General features: G+C 35.9%; 1 protein-coding gene across 5 annotated transcripts in view; it reads left to right on the top strand.

The window, feature by feature from the left end:
* MAP3K20 (mitogen-activated protein kinase kinase kinase 20) overlaps window positions 1-17,648 on the top strand; it is a 167,531-nt gene that overhangs the window by 73,897 nt on the left and 75,986 nt on the right. For all 5 annotated transcript variants that reach the window (XM_057746904.1, XM_057746907.1, XM_057746906.1 and 2 more), the window contains exons 3-4: window positions 7,234-7,321; window positions 13,840-13,941. In XM_057746904.1, the coding sequence (XP_057602887.1) occupies window positions 7,234-7,321; window positions 13,840-13,941 (190 nt within the window). The remainder of the gene's footprint in view (window positions 1-7,233; window positions 7,322-13,839; window positions 13,942-17,648) is intronic.

Below are 17,648 nucleotides of genomic sequence, written 5' to 3'. Positions count from 1 at the left end.
GGAAAGTCAAAGATAATAAATACATGAAGCTAACTAAGACAAGCCAATTATGAAAGTGAAATCCCCTGCTGGAAGCTCCTAAGCTTGACTTAACTCTGAATGATAAACTGATTAAAAAGGAAGGGGAAAGCCTTCAGAGAAAGGAATTAGCATTGGTTAAGCACCTGGTATTTGCTAGACACTGGGGTAGGATTTCTGTTCTCCCTTAAGGATACTGGGGCCCAGAGAGGTTAAATAACTTCCTCTAAGTCACCCAGCTTATAGGTGGCATAACCAAGACTCACGCTCCAGACTGTTTGACTCCAGAGGATGTCCTAACACACCACCATTAATTACCTCCGTTCAGTTTATTCAAATATTATTGAGTACCCACTCTGAATAAAGTACTGTTAATAATACATCAGTTTTGGGTTTTCTTTTTTTATAGACATGGATAGAAATTTAGAGCATGAAGGAATCTGGAAGATAATTTTGTCCAACCAAGTAATTTCCTAGGAAGAAAACAAGGTCCAGAGTGACCAAGGGGCTCCAGGGCCATCCATTTTGGAATTAGAATTTAAATTTCCACTCACCTAGTCTAGTTTTTGATTAAATTATGTTGCTTTTCTTTTTAAAAAAAAAAAAAAAAGCCTAATCCTTCATTAGTTCATAGTTCAAGTCTTATTCAAGAGCTTTCTTTGGGGAGGTTTTCTGTGTAATTTTAGCCCCAAGTGATGTCTTTGACCAAGTTACATTAAGTTGTTTAGTGGTAATTTGGGTGCTTGAATGTGCTCTTGTCACCCAAACTGAATACAGGTTGTTTACAATATTTGACTTTTTCGTGTCGTCACAGTGACATTGTGTTGTGAGCACGAAGAATCTGAAATCTCTTAGCCTTTTTATGCCTTGAAGATACCTTTTCAATCCCTGTCCGTAAATCTTCACTGTTTATTTTATTCAGTTTTAGCCACCCTTCCATCCTGCCAGGTTAGTCTGCCCTTAGTTGGGTATGTATTTAATTAGAGAGCAGCCTGATCTCTGGAGGGGAGCCCGGGCTGCTGTCTGAGCAGTTGTACATGTTGAGTCTGCTGCAACCCACCAGGAAAACCATTGAGCAATACAGACTTCCCAGCACTGATGACGTCTGTAAGGCCTCCTGCATAGCTCCATCTTGGCTGCTCATGAAGAGTGAGCAGAATGACTTGTTTATTTTTCCTTCTTAGTATTTCCAGCCATTTTTCTTCCAAAGAGAAGTCTTCATAACGTCATTGTCATAAGGAATGTAGGCTGTGTTATATTATGGAACCTAGATTCAGTTCATTTATCCTTTATTTCCCTGAATACCTAAAGGGCAGCATTTGAAAGAGAACCTACAGAACTGAGAGGTTTGCTGCTTGTCATGTCACTGTGCTATTGAATGTGTCTCATTAAGCATAAAGTGACTCAAAGAGCACGACCTGGGTATGACTCCGGTGATTAAGTACAGGATTGAAAATCATCCAAGCCTACTTTTAAAGTTGTTCTATAGCACTGAGTTTTTAGGAGGAGTGGGGGCTGGTTTTCCATCTTGCCGTACATGTAAGAATCAAGTCCTTATTTTAGGAAAATGCCCCTAGCTATAATATTCTTGGAGTAAAAATGCAATAAATTAAGTAACTTTTTCTTGACCCTGGTTCTTGTGATCTGATACACTTAAATCTTCTGATTACTGAGAGTGAGCATTCTGCCTCAGTTATCTTTACAGTCAGAGCCTGAAACAGAAGGGAAGGCAAGGTCTACCCACTTCTTGCCTGAAAGAGCCTGGTATTTTGACCTTATAAATTTGTAAATACACTACTGTTTTAGCAGTTTTTAAATCAAGAATTTCCCCTTTTCCCTTACGTTCCACTGCCAAGTACAACAGTTCTGGGCTCTGTAGGGATAGCGATGAGATATGCTGTACTGAGAAGACCAGTGGCGATGTGTTTTTTGAAGCTGTCCTGTTCGTAAGAGGCCTGGTTCTGTTGTTGTAGAGTTTTGCAATACCAGCCCAAGCCTAGGAAGAGTGCTGTCTTAGTCCATTCAGGCTACTGTGACAGAGTACCAAGGGTGGGATGGCTTATAAACAACAAACATTTATTCATCACAGTTCTGGAGGCTGGAAAGTCCGAGATCAAGTTGTTAGCAGATTCAGTTTCTGGTAAGAACCTGCTGCCTGGTTCACAGATGGCTGTCCTCACATGGCAGAAGGAAGGGGCAAGAGAGCTCTCTGGGGTCACCTTCATGAGGGCACTAATCTCATTCATGAGGGGTTCACCCTCATGACCTAATCACCTCTCACAGGGCTGACCTTCAAATACCATCACATTGGGGGTTAGGTTTCAACATATGAATTTTAGGGGAACATATTCAGTGTGTAGCAAGAAGCCTGCATGAAATGTAGCCCCACTACTGAGAATCAGGGCTCCATTTTACAGTGGGTGGTAGAGGAGTGTCTGCCACAGTGGGTGTGAAGAGTATGGAGTTGATAGGAAGCTGGCTTACTTGCAGAGGTGATTTTGGAAATATAAATGATAAAATGAATTGGGTAGAAAACTGGAACTGGAAGGTTTAAAACTGAGCAAGCCTCTGCATTCTGAATCTGAAAAAGTGCAATGAAGGCATCCTTGGAGAATAGCCAAGCAGGAAAGGGAACTCAAGAAATTTTGCCCCTTTGATTGTCACAGACTGCAGAGCCTGCAAGAGGCAACTTGTAGCCGTCCAAGTCTTCATTCTGAAAGTTCAAATCAATAATGGGCTGGTGAACATAAATTTCAACGTGACTTCTACTGTGGTTGTATAATTGATTGACTGTCATTCTTACGAAATAATAGCCTTGAGTAACCCTTATGCATGTAAAAGGACAGAATGAATATTGAAGCAAATCCACACCCACAGGCATTTTACTCTTCTCACTGTCCTGTTCAGAGTAAACATTTACCTAACATAAACTCTTACTGTGGCAATTATTTAAACACACTTAATATCATTATCATCAAATGCTATTTGTTCGTCCACCCTTCGAATGTGATTGAGTGCTTCCGGTATAAAAAGCATCTGACCTCTCTTGCTCATGTGGTACTATAGTAGACATGGTGCAAGATGGGCAAAGTAGGGAAGGCTTCCCTTGAGAGGAGTGGGCCACAGGAGCAAATGTCAGAAGGGAGAGGAAGGAAGATCATGTAATAAAGCTCTGAGCCAGACTCTGAATAGGTGCACTCAGTGTTCAGCACCTTTGTCTCATGGCCTCTCAGAGCCCATGGGCTTCTTCAGGAATAACCCAGGGGAACACTAGTTTGCTCTGGCCTCATGTCAGGAGAAACTCATAGCTCAGAGGTTAACTAGTGTTTATATACCTAGGGTAGTTCTGGGGAAGTAAGGAAAGAGTTTTACCTCTTCCTTACCCAATCCAAGGAAAAATCAGAATTTCCATGCAAATCAATACTTTAAGTTTTATATTTATATGCTCTAGTCATATATATTACATATAACATGCATGTATTGCTTTTTTCTGATTAAAAAGTTATAGAGGCTTATTGTAAAGAATTTGGAAAATGTGTAGAAATTTAAAATCATTTGTGATTCTTTTTGCTACCTAGAGATAACCACTATTAATATGTTATTTTATTTCTTCCCATCTCTCTTCTTATATGTGTAGTCAAGGGAGGGAGGGAATACGGGGATATGTGTATAAAAACAGATGATTGAACTTGGTGTACCCCCCCAAAAATAATAAATGAATAAAATTTAAAAAAAAATGTGAGCTCAGCTCATATCTTCTTGAACTTTGGGGGACTATACTGATCCTGGATCAGGTTGAGATTTGGGAAACAGAGCTGTCTTTGGAGAGAGCCTTTGACCTTGAATACACAGTGCAGTAAGGAGACTGCTTCCTTTGAAGGATTGGATGAGCCACTTTTCTTTCTTTTACTATCATACTTTGGTGGAATCATAGAATCTTGGAATTGGTGAGGACCTCAGAAATCAGGGTCCATGGAGGAGTGTTTTAAATACCACACACCAGAGGACAAGGAGGAGAAGCTGACACTCATGGACAGTAGAGGTGTACCTTCAATTTTTTTTACACCTACTGTCTTTATGGTCAGTACCCCATCACAGGCAGAAAGATGGACCCTGTGAGACAGGGTCCTGCTGCTTTGTAGAGGCTATTAGCTATTGACAACCAGGGAGCAAAGCTCATTCCTAATATAAGATGTAAATAGAGCCTGCCAGCCTCAACGATATGGGTCTTCATAAACTATTGCTTTCTTTCTATAGTGATCAATAGCGTGCCATTGGTATCTTTACTTTCTTTCACAAAAAGAAGCAAATCCAACTTCATTTTTAATATGTTATCACATGAATACATATAGACTGTATCAATGGAATATTTAAACATGTAAACCAAGCTATAAAAACACAAAATCTTTCACCCCAATGTTCATAGCAGCACTATTTACAATAACCAATACATGGAAACAACCCAAGTGCCCATTGGTTTAAGAAAATGATGGAATATTATTCAGCTATAAGAAAGAATGAAATATTGCCACTTGCAGTAACATGGATTTACCTAGAGAATGTTATACTAAGTGATGTATTATATGGTATCACATATGTGGAATCTAAAAAATAATACAAATGCATCTATATACAAAACAGAAACAGACTCTCAGACATAGAAAACAAACTTATGGTTATCAAAGGGGAAAGGGAGGGGAAGAGATGAATTAGGAGTATGGGATTAACAGATACACATTACACAGATACATAAAATAGATAAGCAACAAGGATTTACTATATAGCACAGGGAACTATATTCAACATTTTATAATCTATAATGGAAAATAATCTATAAAATATATATAACAATCACTTTGTTGTTTACCTGAAACTAACACAATATTGTAAATCAACTATACTTCAGTTAAAAGAAAAAACCCATAGAATCTTTGTGGGTTCTATGGTAGCTCTCCAAAATTAAAGAGACATTAAAATTTGGGATTAGGTTGAAAAAAGTTTTGAATAGAGGGAAAGGGATTGCTTTGAAAATGAAGATACTAATTAACTTAAAATCTTATAAAACTGTTGAAAGTACTCTAAAGGAAAGGAATTAAAACTTAACTTCCCTTCAACTTAAATTTAGTTAAATTATGATAGTTAGTAAATTTAGTTAAATTGTGATATTTAGATTCTCTTATTCTCTCTGATTGGCTCAGCCGTTTGGAACCTGCTGGTCAAGTTCTGGAAACATGGCCAACTGAGCTACTGGTCTCATCTCCCCATATAAATGCTTAACAATGCCAGTTAAAATAAAACTAACAGAATGCCCATCTCCTCCCCAAATCACTGTTAAGTTTTCCTATGAAGAAAGAAGGAAGGAAAGGAGGGAGGGGGCGAGGGAAGAAGAAACCAGCCCCGATTAGAAACAATGGAAGCAGTCGCATATCTTACTGCAAACACAATAGCTGTATAGACACCTGTGTGCTCTATTAAGGACATTACTATTAGACATTTTTATGAACAGACCTGTGGTTACTCCACTTCTGTGTCACATTGGGATCCTTTATTTTATGGAGAGTCTTTAAGCATGAGTTTAAATTGCTGTAGTCTGTCCCAGTCTCTCCTTAAATCCTCAAGTCCTAATCTGAAAAACTACTTATTTATCTCAAGGATCTTTAGATCTTGTGTTGTGTAACTCTGGGATGATTAGTAAATAGCCTGTGATCATTCATCTCTGCAAAAGTCTAGAATAACATTTTAAAATATTTAAAATGTTTATTGTAGTAAAATATATATAGCATAATATTTGTCATTTTAACCATATTCAAGTGTACAGTTCAGTGGCATTAATTATAATCACAGCACTGGAATCAACCATCGCCACTATCTATTTCCAAAATTTTTCGTCACTCCAAACAGAAATTCTACATGTTAAGCAATGACTCCCCATTCCTTCCTCTTCCAGTCCCTGGTAACCTCTAATCTACCTTCTTTCTATTCTCTGAATTTGCCAGTTTCAAGATATGTCATGTAAGTGGAATCATCTGATATTTGTCCTTTTGTGTCTGGGTTATTCACTAAGCCTAATGTTTTCAAAGTTCATCCATGTTATAGCACGTATCAGAATTTAATTCCTTTTCATGGCTGAATGATACTCATATTTATATACCACATTTTATTTATCTGTTCATCAGTTGATGAATGCTTGGGTTGTTTCTGCCTTTTGGCTGTTGTGACTAGTGCTGCTATGAATGTTGACATACAGGTATCTGTTAGAGTTCCTACAATAGCATTTTGCAAACTCAGAAATGTAAATTCTTTATATAGAAAAATTAAGTCATCTGGATTCCCAATGTTGACTAAAGTTATTATTTCAGTGTAACTTAAATTAACTGTTGTGTATAGCGCTTATAAAATCAAAATCAAATTTTTCAGTTAAATAAAAATGCAACTATAAAACAATACAACAAAAATGAACAACTTTCATCAAATTATATGCATTAAAAATAATTGTTTTGTTAGTTTTAATAGTGTAAAAAAGATATGTACAGTTTTTGGCACAAAGGAGCATTATTTAGCCTTCATCATTATTATGTTTCCTTTTTAACAGTGAACTTTTTTAAACCACTGATCCATTGTTTTGTTGTGCAGGTCATTTGCTAGTGTATCTCAGAATTTAAATCTGGAAAACAATGGGAAAACAACAATTTAAGGAAAAATTATTTGCTGCATATTGTCATGACTGTTCATCCAACCAATAGAAGTCCAGTCTTGTTGCAGTCTCCCAGAAGAAATATTATGCAGAAAAAAAATGTATTTGACTTTTAGGAAGAGGGCTTCTACTGTAAATAAATATGGCATCTCCCCTCTTTCGTCATCTGCCTTCACCGTCAGTCATGCCGACTTGCTAGTAAGCACCTCTTCTGTTGCCAGTGCCACCCCACTTTTGAAATTTTTTCAGGAAGCTTCAATATGAATTCTTAATCTGTCAGTAACACTGCCAAAGACAGAGTTTTATCAGCATCACATACTTGTTGAGCACATATACATCTTTGTAAACGTATGTATTGGTTTGGCCAAAAAAGTCATTCGGGTTTCCCCATACGATGTGACAAAAAAACCTGAACGAACTTTTTGGCCAAGCCAATAAAAGAACATTGCATAGGAAACTGATTTTATGAGACTTTTATAAATGTGAAATTTTATGCAGTTTTGTATTTGATTTTTGTATAGGCAGAAATACTCAGTGTCCTCAGTCACAGGAACATCATCCAGTTTTATGGAGTAATTCTTGAACCTCCCAACTATGGTATCGTCACAGGTAGGAACTCTATTTGACTTTTTTCTTTCCCCAGTTACCTCGCTTTAGCTTCTTTAATATGCTAAAATGCTTAATATTAGGTTCTGTCATGAATTGTGTGCTACTGTCAGATGTCACTTTTGTTGCTATAAAGCATTAATAAAACTGATTATATCAATATAATTAAGAATGGTGTTTCCACTTCTACCCATGTTTAATTGTGCTAATTATATCTGCGTAAATGCTATTTAAATGCACTCGCAGCTGCAATACCAATATTTAAAGGTGCCGTTTAACTAAAATTTCATTTAATTAGTTGAAATGAGCGATGTTTTTTGTAACTCTGTGACCTTTTACAAATTAAGATTTCTTGAGCTGTTCATGTTGTAATTCTTTGCAAGGCATTTTAATCCCATTAGAGCATTCTTTCTTCAAGGTCTCTGACGTGAGAATAATATTTTTCAGGTTTGGTCATCTGGGTTGGTAATGACCTTGATCTAAATTATCACGTAATTTGGAGCAGCAGTTTATAACTGATGGAAATACCCTTTCTAAAAAGGAGCACACAGAAAATTTTGCCGTGTAAAAACACAGAAAGGCATATATTTTTAACACTTTATACTCATATTTGTATAACCCAGTGAGCAACTTCACGTCCATGATAGGTACAGTGTTCAGTTTTACAATACATAACTTTGACCAGGTTCTTTATCATGGCAGTTCTTTGATCAAAGCAAAACAAACAAGAAAAGCTTAAAAGATTAGCCCTCTCTTCTTCTACTGTGGTGGTAAGAACTTGGTTTGTCTTTACATAAAATAACAAAAAATAACCTCAATTTTTATTAGGGTGTTTAGGACTGGATTAGATACTTTCTTATAAATTATCTCATCTACTACTTAGAATAATCCTATCAGATAGATAAAGTAATTTCTATTTCACATAAGAAACTAAAACTCTAACTTAAGTACTTTTCCAAGGTTACCCAGCTAGTGCTAGAACCACAGTGGTATACATTTCTCAAGTGATTTTATACAGAATCTCCTCTTCTTGTATGCAAGCTAGGTTCTGGAAGGCTATGAGCACACTGTAGACCCAAGGGATATAGGGGGCCAACTGTACTGCTCCATTTTATATAAGGGACTTGAGCATCTGTGGATTTTGGTATCTGCAAGGGGTCCTGGGACCAACCTCCCACAGATGCTGAGGGATGACACTACATATGCAAAAAGTGTGGAAGGTCAAATAGGTTGGGGATGAGAGATAGCACTTGCCCTAGCTTTAGCTTCTTTAATATGCTAAAATGAACACAAGTAAGTCTTAGTACGGGGAGGTTAAGGCAGAAAGAGAGACAGACAGGCACACAGACCTTGATCACCCAGCCTAGCTAGCTCCCCCTCTTTAGAACCTCATCGTCTTTCTAAGATGTTGGGGTTCTGAGGGGGAAACTTGAATGGCTTGAATCTATTCCAAATGGAGTGTACTTGTTAATAGAAAAGGTTGTTGCAGCAGGCAGCTGTTGTCACTCATACTGAGGATGTGAAAGAATAATTAATCAGAGTGATGGAATGGAATGAACCCCAGAATAGGAACTAAGAGATGAGATCTTGTCTCGATTCTGCCAAAGCTGCATATATGGATCACTGATGATCTATGTCTCAGTTTTCTCATACGTGATGAAGGGACTAGAATTGATGATTTCTGGGTGAGAGTATATGTGTGTGTGTGCACCTGAGCATGTGTGTTTGCTGAAACTTCTCATCACAGAGAAGATTTTCTAAAATCTGCTTTTAAGACTTGGAACAGAGTCTAAGAGGCAGCTGCCATTTTATTTCCCTTGGAAGGGAAGTGAACATCTTTCCCCCAGATCTACTAAGAAATGAGGTGACTAGAATCTCAATCTCTGAAGTCAAAAGAAAAGACACAATAGTGGACTATCTTTTCTTTGATCTTTGGAAACCTCTGAATTCTGTACTACTGTGCAAGCAATAACCATGAACTGGAGTAGCTATCATAATTTCAGACAAAATAGGCTGAAGAAAAGAAATATTACTAGAGATAAATTGGGTCATTTCATAATGATAAATGGATTGACACATCAGGAAGATAGAGCAATTGTAAATATATACACAGCTAATGATATATCTTCAAAGTATGAAGCAAAAACTGACAGGCTTTAAAGGATAAATAGTCAGTTCAACAATAATGTATTTCAGTACCCCACTCTCAATAATTGAGAGAACAAGTAAATAGAAAATTAGCAAGGATGCAGAAGACTTGACAAACAGTCTCAACCAACTCTACCTAACTCACATGTGTAGAACACACCATGGAACAAAGAATACATATTCTTTTCAAGGGCACATGAAGCATCCTTTAGCATACATGATAAGTTAGGCCATGAAATAAATCTCAATGTATCTAAAAGGATTGAAAAGTTCTCCAACCACAATATAATTAAGTTACAAATCAATGCAAGCAGTAAACCTGGAAAATTCCCAAATATTTGAAAATTAAACAACACATTTCTAAATACCCAATGAGTCAAGAAACCACAATGGATTTTTAAATATTTTGGACAGAGAGAAAATGAAAGTGTAGCATATCAAAATTATAGGTGGCAGATAAAGTAACACTTAGAGGGGAATTTATAGCTTTAAACATCTATGTTAAAAAAATAAAAAGAAAAGGTCTGAAACTGATCATTAAGCTTCAACCTTAACAAACTACAAAAAGAACAAAATAAATCCAAAGCAAGCCAATGAAAGGAAACAATAAGGATTAGAGCAGAATGCAATAACATAGAAAACAGAAAAATAATAGAGAAAATCCATGAAACTGAAAATCTGATCTTTGCGAAGATTAGTAAAACTGACAAACCTTTTAGCTGGATCGACCAATAAAAAAAGAAAATACAAATTAGCAAAATCAGGAATGAAGGAGAGGATAGCACTATCGTCCCTACAGAAATTTAAAAAGATTATAAGGAAATGTTATGCCAACAAATTAGACAATTTAGATGCAATGAACAAATCCCTGAAAAGATAAAAAATTTCAAAACTGACTCAAGAAGAAACAGAAAATCTGACCAGAACTATAAGTAAAGAAATTTGAATTTATAATTTAAAGCATTTCCATAATGAAACACCAGACCCAGATGATTTCACGGGTAGATTCTATCAAATGTTTATAGAAAAAATAACACCAGTCCTTCCCATACTCTTTCTGAAAATAGGAGGAACACTTACCAACTCACTCTATAAGGCCAGTATTATCTTAATATCAAAGCCAGATAAAAATATAATAAGAAAACTTCAGGCCACTATCCCTCCTGAACATAGATGCAAAAATCCTTGACTACATATTAGCAAACTGAATCCAGCCACCAATAAAAAGGATTGTACACCACAACCAAGTGGAATTTATCCCAGAAATACAAGGTTGGTTTAGCATCTGAAATCACTTAATATAAAGCACTGTAATAGATAATAGGATAAAAGACAAAAACCATTTGGCATTCTGCAACACCCATTTGTGCTAAGAAATCTCAACAGGTTAAAAATAGAAGGGAATTTTCTCAACCTGATAAATAGCATCTGTAAAACCCCGCAGCTAATAGCATACTTAAAGATGAAGAATTGAATGCTTTTCCCCCTCACGTTGGGAACAAGGCAATGAGGTTCTGCTCCTGTCACATCTATTCAGTATTGTACTGGAGGTTTTAGCCAGTTTAATCAGGCAAGAAAAAGAAAATAAAAGGCATACAGATTGGAAAGGAAGAGGTAAAACTGTCTCATGTGACGTGATTCTCTGAGAATCAGGAAACCCCAGGAGTCCACAGAAAACTACCGAAACTAATCGACACGTTAAGCAAGGTCACGAGGATCCAAGATTAATATACAGAAATCGACTGTATTTCTATCTACTGGGAATGAACAGACTAAAAACGAAATTAAAAAACAACTCCATTCCCAGTACTATCAAAAAGAATAAGATATTTGGGTATACATTTAACATAAGAAGTGTTAAGACTTGTGCAATGAGAAGTACAAAACATTGCTGAGTGAAAATAAAGATCTAGATACATGGAAAGATTACATGTCCATGCCTTGGAAGACTCAGTATTGTTAAGACAGCAATTCTCCCAAATTGTTTTGATCTACAAATTCAAAACAATTCCTATCTAAATCTCAGCAGAATTTTTGTAAGAAATGGACAAGGTGATCGTAAAATTCACATAGAAATACAAAAGACTATTTGAGTAGCCAAACCAGTTTTAAGAAAGATCCTCCGGTGAGGGGAGCTGTTGGGGTGGGATGAATTGGGAGATTGGGATTGCCATATATACATTACTAATAAGAAAAAAATATATCAAATTGTACACTTTAAATATATGCAGTTTATTGTATGTCAATTATATCTCAATAAAAGTTCTTAAAAAAAAAAAAAAGAAAGACCTAGGTTTAAGGTCTTTAAATGTGATATTGGCACAAGGACAGGCATATAGATCGATGAAGCATAATTAAGAATTTAGGGGAAAAAATCTTACATTGATCATCAATTGATTTTCAACAAAAGTGTCAAGACAATTCAATGGATAAAGGGTAGTCTTTTCAACAAACTCTGCCGGGACAATTAGAAATCCACATACAAAAAGGAAAAAAAAATCTTAGACCCTCACCGCAAACCATACACAAAAATAAACTGAAAATGGATCATAGACCTAAGTTTAAGAGCTAAAATTATGAAATTCCAAAAGAAGGAACAGGAGGAAATCTTCATACCTTTGCGTTAGGCAAGGAGTTCTTAGATATGACACCAAAAGCACAAACTGTAGAAGAAAAATTGATAAATTTGACTTCATCAGAATTAAGGATTTCTGCTCTTTGAAAGATGCTGTTAAAAGAATGAAGAGACAGGGACTTCCCTGGTGGCCCAGTGGTAAAGAATCCGCCTTCCAGTGCAGCGCAGTTTCGATTCCTGTTCGGGGAACTAAAATCCCACATGCTGTGGGGCAGCAAACCCTGCTAGAGAGAAGCCTGCGTGACACAACGAAAGATTCCACATGCCTGCAGACAAAAAAAAAAGAGAGAGAGAGAGAGAGAATGAAGAGACAGGTTATAAACTGGAATGAAGAAAATATTTACAAGTCATGAATCTGATAAAGGACTTGCATCCAGAATAAATAAGAAACTCTTAGAACTCAATATTAATAAAACAGCATAATTTTAGAATGGCCAAGTGATTTACATAGACATTTTGCCCAAGAATATATACAAGGGGATAATAAGCACATGAAAAGATGACAACTTCATCACTCACTAGGAAAATGCAAATATAAAATTTGAGATCCCAATAGATTATACACACTAAAATGGCTGTAGTCAAAAACACAGACAGTTCCAGGTGTTGGCGAGGATGTGGAGAAACTGAAACCCTCATAGAGAGACAGTGAGAATATAAAATGGTACAAGCTCCTTAGAAAGCAGTTTGACAATTTCTTAAAAAGTTAAACATAAACTTAACATATGATCCAGTAATTCCACTCTTGGGAATCTACCCAAAAGAAATGAAAACATACTCCCACACAAAGACATAACCACAGATGTTCACAGGAGCATTGTTCATAATAGCTAAAGCTGAGAACCATACACATGTCTATCAGCCGGTGAATGAACAAAGTAAATGTGGTAAATCGATACAATGGAATGTTATTCAGCAATAAAAAGGAATGAAATACTGATGCATGCTACAACATGAATGAGTCTTGGAAACTTTATATGAAGAGAAAGAAGTCAGACGTGAAGGCCACATGTTGTTTGATTTCATTATGTGCGATGTCTAGAAAGGGCACCTTTGTAGAGTGAGAAAAAAATACATCACAGGGCTAGGGTTGAGAGTGGTGATTAACCCTAAGTGGGCAGAAGGGAATTATTTGGGATCATGGAAAAGTTCTAATTGGATTGTGGTGAGGGTTGCCCAACTCTGTAGGTTTACTAACAATCATCAAATTGTACACTTAATATGTGAATTTTATGATACAGAATTTATATGTCAATGCCATTTTTAAAGGAAGTTTCTCATTTTCTTGGCCTTTTGTGCTTAAAATTTGAGGGCTGTTCTAAATCCTGATGCAACAAATATTGATTTGTTTACATTGCCACGTAAACCCTCTGACTTACGTGTTTAATCTCATTTCTCATAAGAATAACAATTTTTTGAAGAAATACCCATATTCATGCCTGCCTTTGTTTCAAATACATTCTTGCAACACCTCTTTTGTTTCTGAATTCCATCTAAATGTCTTTTGATTTCATTGCCAGCTGAAGTTTTATTATTTATTCTGTTAGTGGTCTTGTCTTTGACAGGTTCCTTTCCAGGATGATATTAACTTTTAGAAACAATAGCATGGAACAGTTTTCATAAGCTTTTAATGTCTTTTGTTAAATTCTGTAACACATTTTCCCAATGGAACTATGAAGTCTTATTTCTGAAACATGCGTTGGTTTTAATTGTATGCTTATCTTTCCTTTGAAAATAGAATATGCTTCTCTGGGATCACTCTATGACTACATTAACAGTAACAGAAGTGAAGAGATGGACATGGATCACATTATGACCTGGGCCACTGATGTAGCCAAAGGTAATACTTTGTGTATTTTTACGGAATTGGTGGAGCGCATCCTGACATGGTGACTTTAGTCGGAAGATTTCTTATTCTGTCTTAAGATGTTCTTTTTTCAGACCAAAAGTAGCAAGAATTCTGCAACTTACTGTGCATGTAATATTTTAGGTCATTGCCTTTCCACTCCTGCATTCCTTTTCCTCTTTCCTTTCTTTATTTCTTTACCAAAAACCAAGTTCCAACAAAATCAGTGGCTCCAGGGCAGCTATTTTTGCCACATTTTGTGACATTGTAATTGACCAGCTTGCTTGATATGTTAAATGGAAAGATCATGATTCTGTCGTTGTTCTGCAAGTCTGTACTTAGGTGCAGCATCCAGAAAAATGTGACTTATTGTAGGATTAGTTCTACTCATTTTGTATACATAATAATATGCTAAAAGTAGTCACCACTTGCAAAAAAATTTTTTTATTTGTCCTGCCATGCAAAAGCAATTCAGATTTTATTTTATATTTAATGTAAACTTGGAAATCACCCTTGGAAATGAAGTATTTTTAATACATAAAATCCCTAAACAAGGTGCCTAGTTCTTTTTCCCTCATAAATTCCTGCATAGACAGATGCTTTCTAAAGCAATTTATTTGTTTTTTTTTCTAAAGCAATTTAAATTCCATTTATTTTTATCTTTTTATTTTCCATTTTCCTAACTGAATGTTTCTGTTTTATTTATAACTGTCAAAGTTGCTTTGGAAACATCTTAATCTAGTTAATGAATGCTGATGGTTACGTTTGTATTCTAGCAACCCCTAGAAAGCAAGTGTGTCCAGATTTTACTGGGGCAATTAACTCCTTTGCATTTTGCTGCTCCAATCTCTACAAGCATCTCTTTACAAAGCAAATAAAGGGATATTTAGCACTCAATTAGGAAAGCAACTCATGCTTTGCTTTCACCAGCAAGTCACACAGGGACTTCCAAAAGTAATAGTCTTTCCTTTAGGGAATTATCTTGTCTGTTTTAAGTTTCATCAACACCTGCCAAATTCTTCAAAAAAAGAAAGTAAAAATTAAAAAAAAAAAAGTTTCATGCTAAATGCTGCCGCTTGAGTGATAATTCATTACCTTATAAGAATGATAAGCTCTGTGTTTAGGATGGTGTACTTAAGGCGTTGGCTGTGTTAATTAACTTAATTGTGTATTCATGCATCAGACATCTCAAATCAGCCTTAAAATTTCACATTCTTCAAGACATTTTCATGTAACATCATAGGCACTTCTCTGCATATCAGTAGTTCACAGGGGCCACCTGTTTGTAAGTGGGGTAATGTGCTATTATTGGAAACTGCCTGAAGCATTGTGGAAATACACTTAGAGAAATGTAAATACATATACAAGCAGTCCTTGACTTAAAACACTTCACCTTACAGACATTTGCATTTAGGGTGCTCAGCCAATTACACCCATCTTATTACTTAATGGCACTTAGGATGCATAGACAACAAACAAATCAGCTGACACCAGTCACTCGGCTTCCTGCTGTGCACCCTCTACTTAAGCTTCGCTGGCCCCCAGCCTGTAAACCTCATCCCTCCTGGTCCCTTCCCCTGCAGCACTCCCTGTCTGTAGGGCAAGTCCTTTGGCTTCAGATCAGCTCAGTCATTCCTGGGGTTTCTCAAGGACCCTGGCACTCTGTATCAGAAGGATAAGGAAGAGAAGGAACAGGACTAAATAGCACACTGGAACTAGAGGTAAAAAATAGGGATGGAGGAAATGGGAGTGTCCAAAACTACACAGTAATAAAATCACTTTTTGGTGGCTGATGAATTAATCCGAAAGGCAAGTTCTAATGTGTTTGGACTCAGGTGAGAAGCATGAGGCAGAGACAAGAGTTGTTTATTTGTAGCCACAAGTAATACTTAATATTTAAAACAGCCTATGAAAGGAAAAGGAAATCAATGCTTTCAGAATGACTTCAACCCTGTCTGATAGAGCTATGTGTAGAACTTTGGAGATGAAATAGGAAGCCTTGATTTTTGTTGATTCCATTTTGAATTCAGCTGTGCCCTTTGGTTTGACCATGATTGAAGCCACTGAAGCAACGAGATGTTGAGAAATCAAAGGATGAATAATTCATTTCAAATAAGAGTTGATTCATGTATTTTGAAATAGGCATTGCTTAGCATCATTGCAAAGAGAAAACCTCCTAAAAGGCAAAAAAAAAAAAGAGAAAAAAAAAAGATTCTCTTCTTTCTGGGTGGGAAGAGGGTTGGAGGGCCGACCAGCCAGTATATCTGAAATTGCTACAAGTCAGTCACCAATGGGTAAAAGGAACAATTAAAGCAAATAAGTGGATCTAATCTCCAAATGGTCATCATTGATTCCAAATCTCCTCAGTGACACCTGTGAAATCTTTTATAGGAAACCCTGAATCTTAGAACTGATGAAGATATTTTTCAGCATTCCTATTTCTTTGCAATAAAAATAAGGCAGACAGAATTGTAGATAGCTCTATAAAAACACATTAAATAGAATTTTATATGATTTTGATTACAACTGTGTTTATGTACACTAAATATTCTATAAATGTATACTATACGTTATACGCAAATAATTTACAGTACTTTTTCTCATAATATCTGCCATGAGGAAGAAAAGTGCATACATTTAAAGCTTTTGTGCTTGAGATTTTTTTGAAATTCTTCATTGTCAGCAGATGTAGAAACGATCTAGCTGTACCTCTAATAGTAATTAAATAGTTTCTACCTGAAAAATTATTCAGGAATTTGATTCTTAAAGGAAAAGAGAAATAACTCTGAAATTCTGTCATAAAAATTATTACAAGTTACCCAAGTTGTAGCTTTTGAATTTTCACAGCTTGGAATATGTAGAACTTAATATTAGAAGAAAGATTTCTTTTATTCCAGTTATATCTTGTTTAAGATCATTTGAATTACTAATACTTTTGACTCTTCAGTAATATCTTTATATGGCAAGAACTGAAATTTTTTGAAATTTTTCTTTGTTCTTTTATGATTCTTCAATATAATAATCAGACTAGTAGAAAATAATAGATTACTTTTAAAATTAGCCTTTATAAAGCTGAAATTTTCTATATACTGGAAAAAAGAACCAAGGCCTAGTTATTATTGTTCAACAGATAGTTCATTAACCAAAGGAACCTGTTTGATTGGGGTGAGGGGTCTATTCCATTGTTTGGAAAAGACAACTTGAGAAGTAGGAAATAGTTCAGTAGAAAATGTTCTTTATTCTAACAGGATAGACAATACATAAATACAGGGAAAGAATCAAATACTACTAAGGGGCTAACTGTGAAATACATGTCTTTTAAAGTATAACTTTTTATTCAAAATAAAAAAACTCTAATTTATGTCTATCCAATGTACTGAAATAACTTGATTTTCAATAGTTGTAGAGAATTTTAAAGTACATTTAAATGTAGATTATCTCAAAGATTTATCCTTATAAGAAGAATAAAATATTGTGTAACTACTGTATATTTTTCTATCTGAGGATCACAGAATCCTTTACCAACCCCAACTAATGAATCCAAGCAGTTCTCCCCACCCTTACCCCATCTCCACTCTCAGGGTCTTACTGGAATGAGTACTGAGAAACAAAGCTGCATTGGGTAACTGCAGACAAGCAAATGAAAACTGAAATTTTTGGCAGAACTGTGGCTGATTTAAAAGGCAGTTGGTAGTGGAATA

Source organism: Hippopotamus amphibius, chromosome 8 (genome assembly GCF_030028045.1).
Source record: "Hippopotamus amphibius kiboko isolate mHipAmp2 chromosome 8, mHipAmp2.hap2, whole genome shotgun sequence".
Lineage (NCBI taxonomy): Eukaryota > Metazoa > Chordata > Mammalia > Artiodactyla > Hippopotamidae > Hippopotamus > Hippopotamus amphibius.
This window is presented reverse-complemented; position numbering and strand designations above follow the sequence as displayed.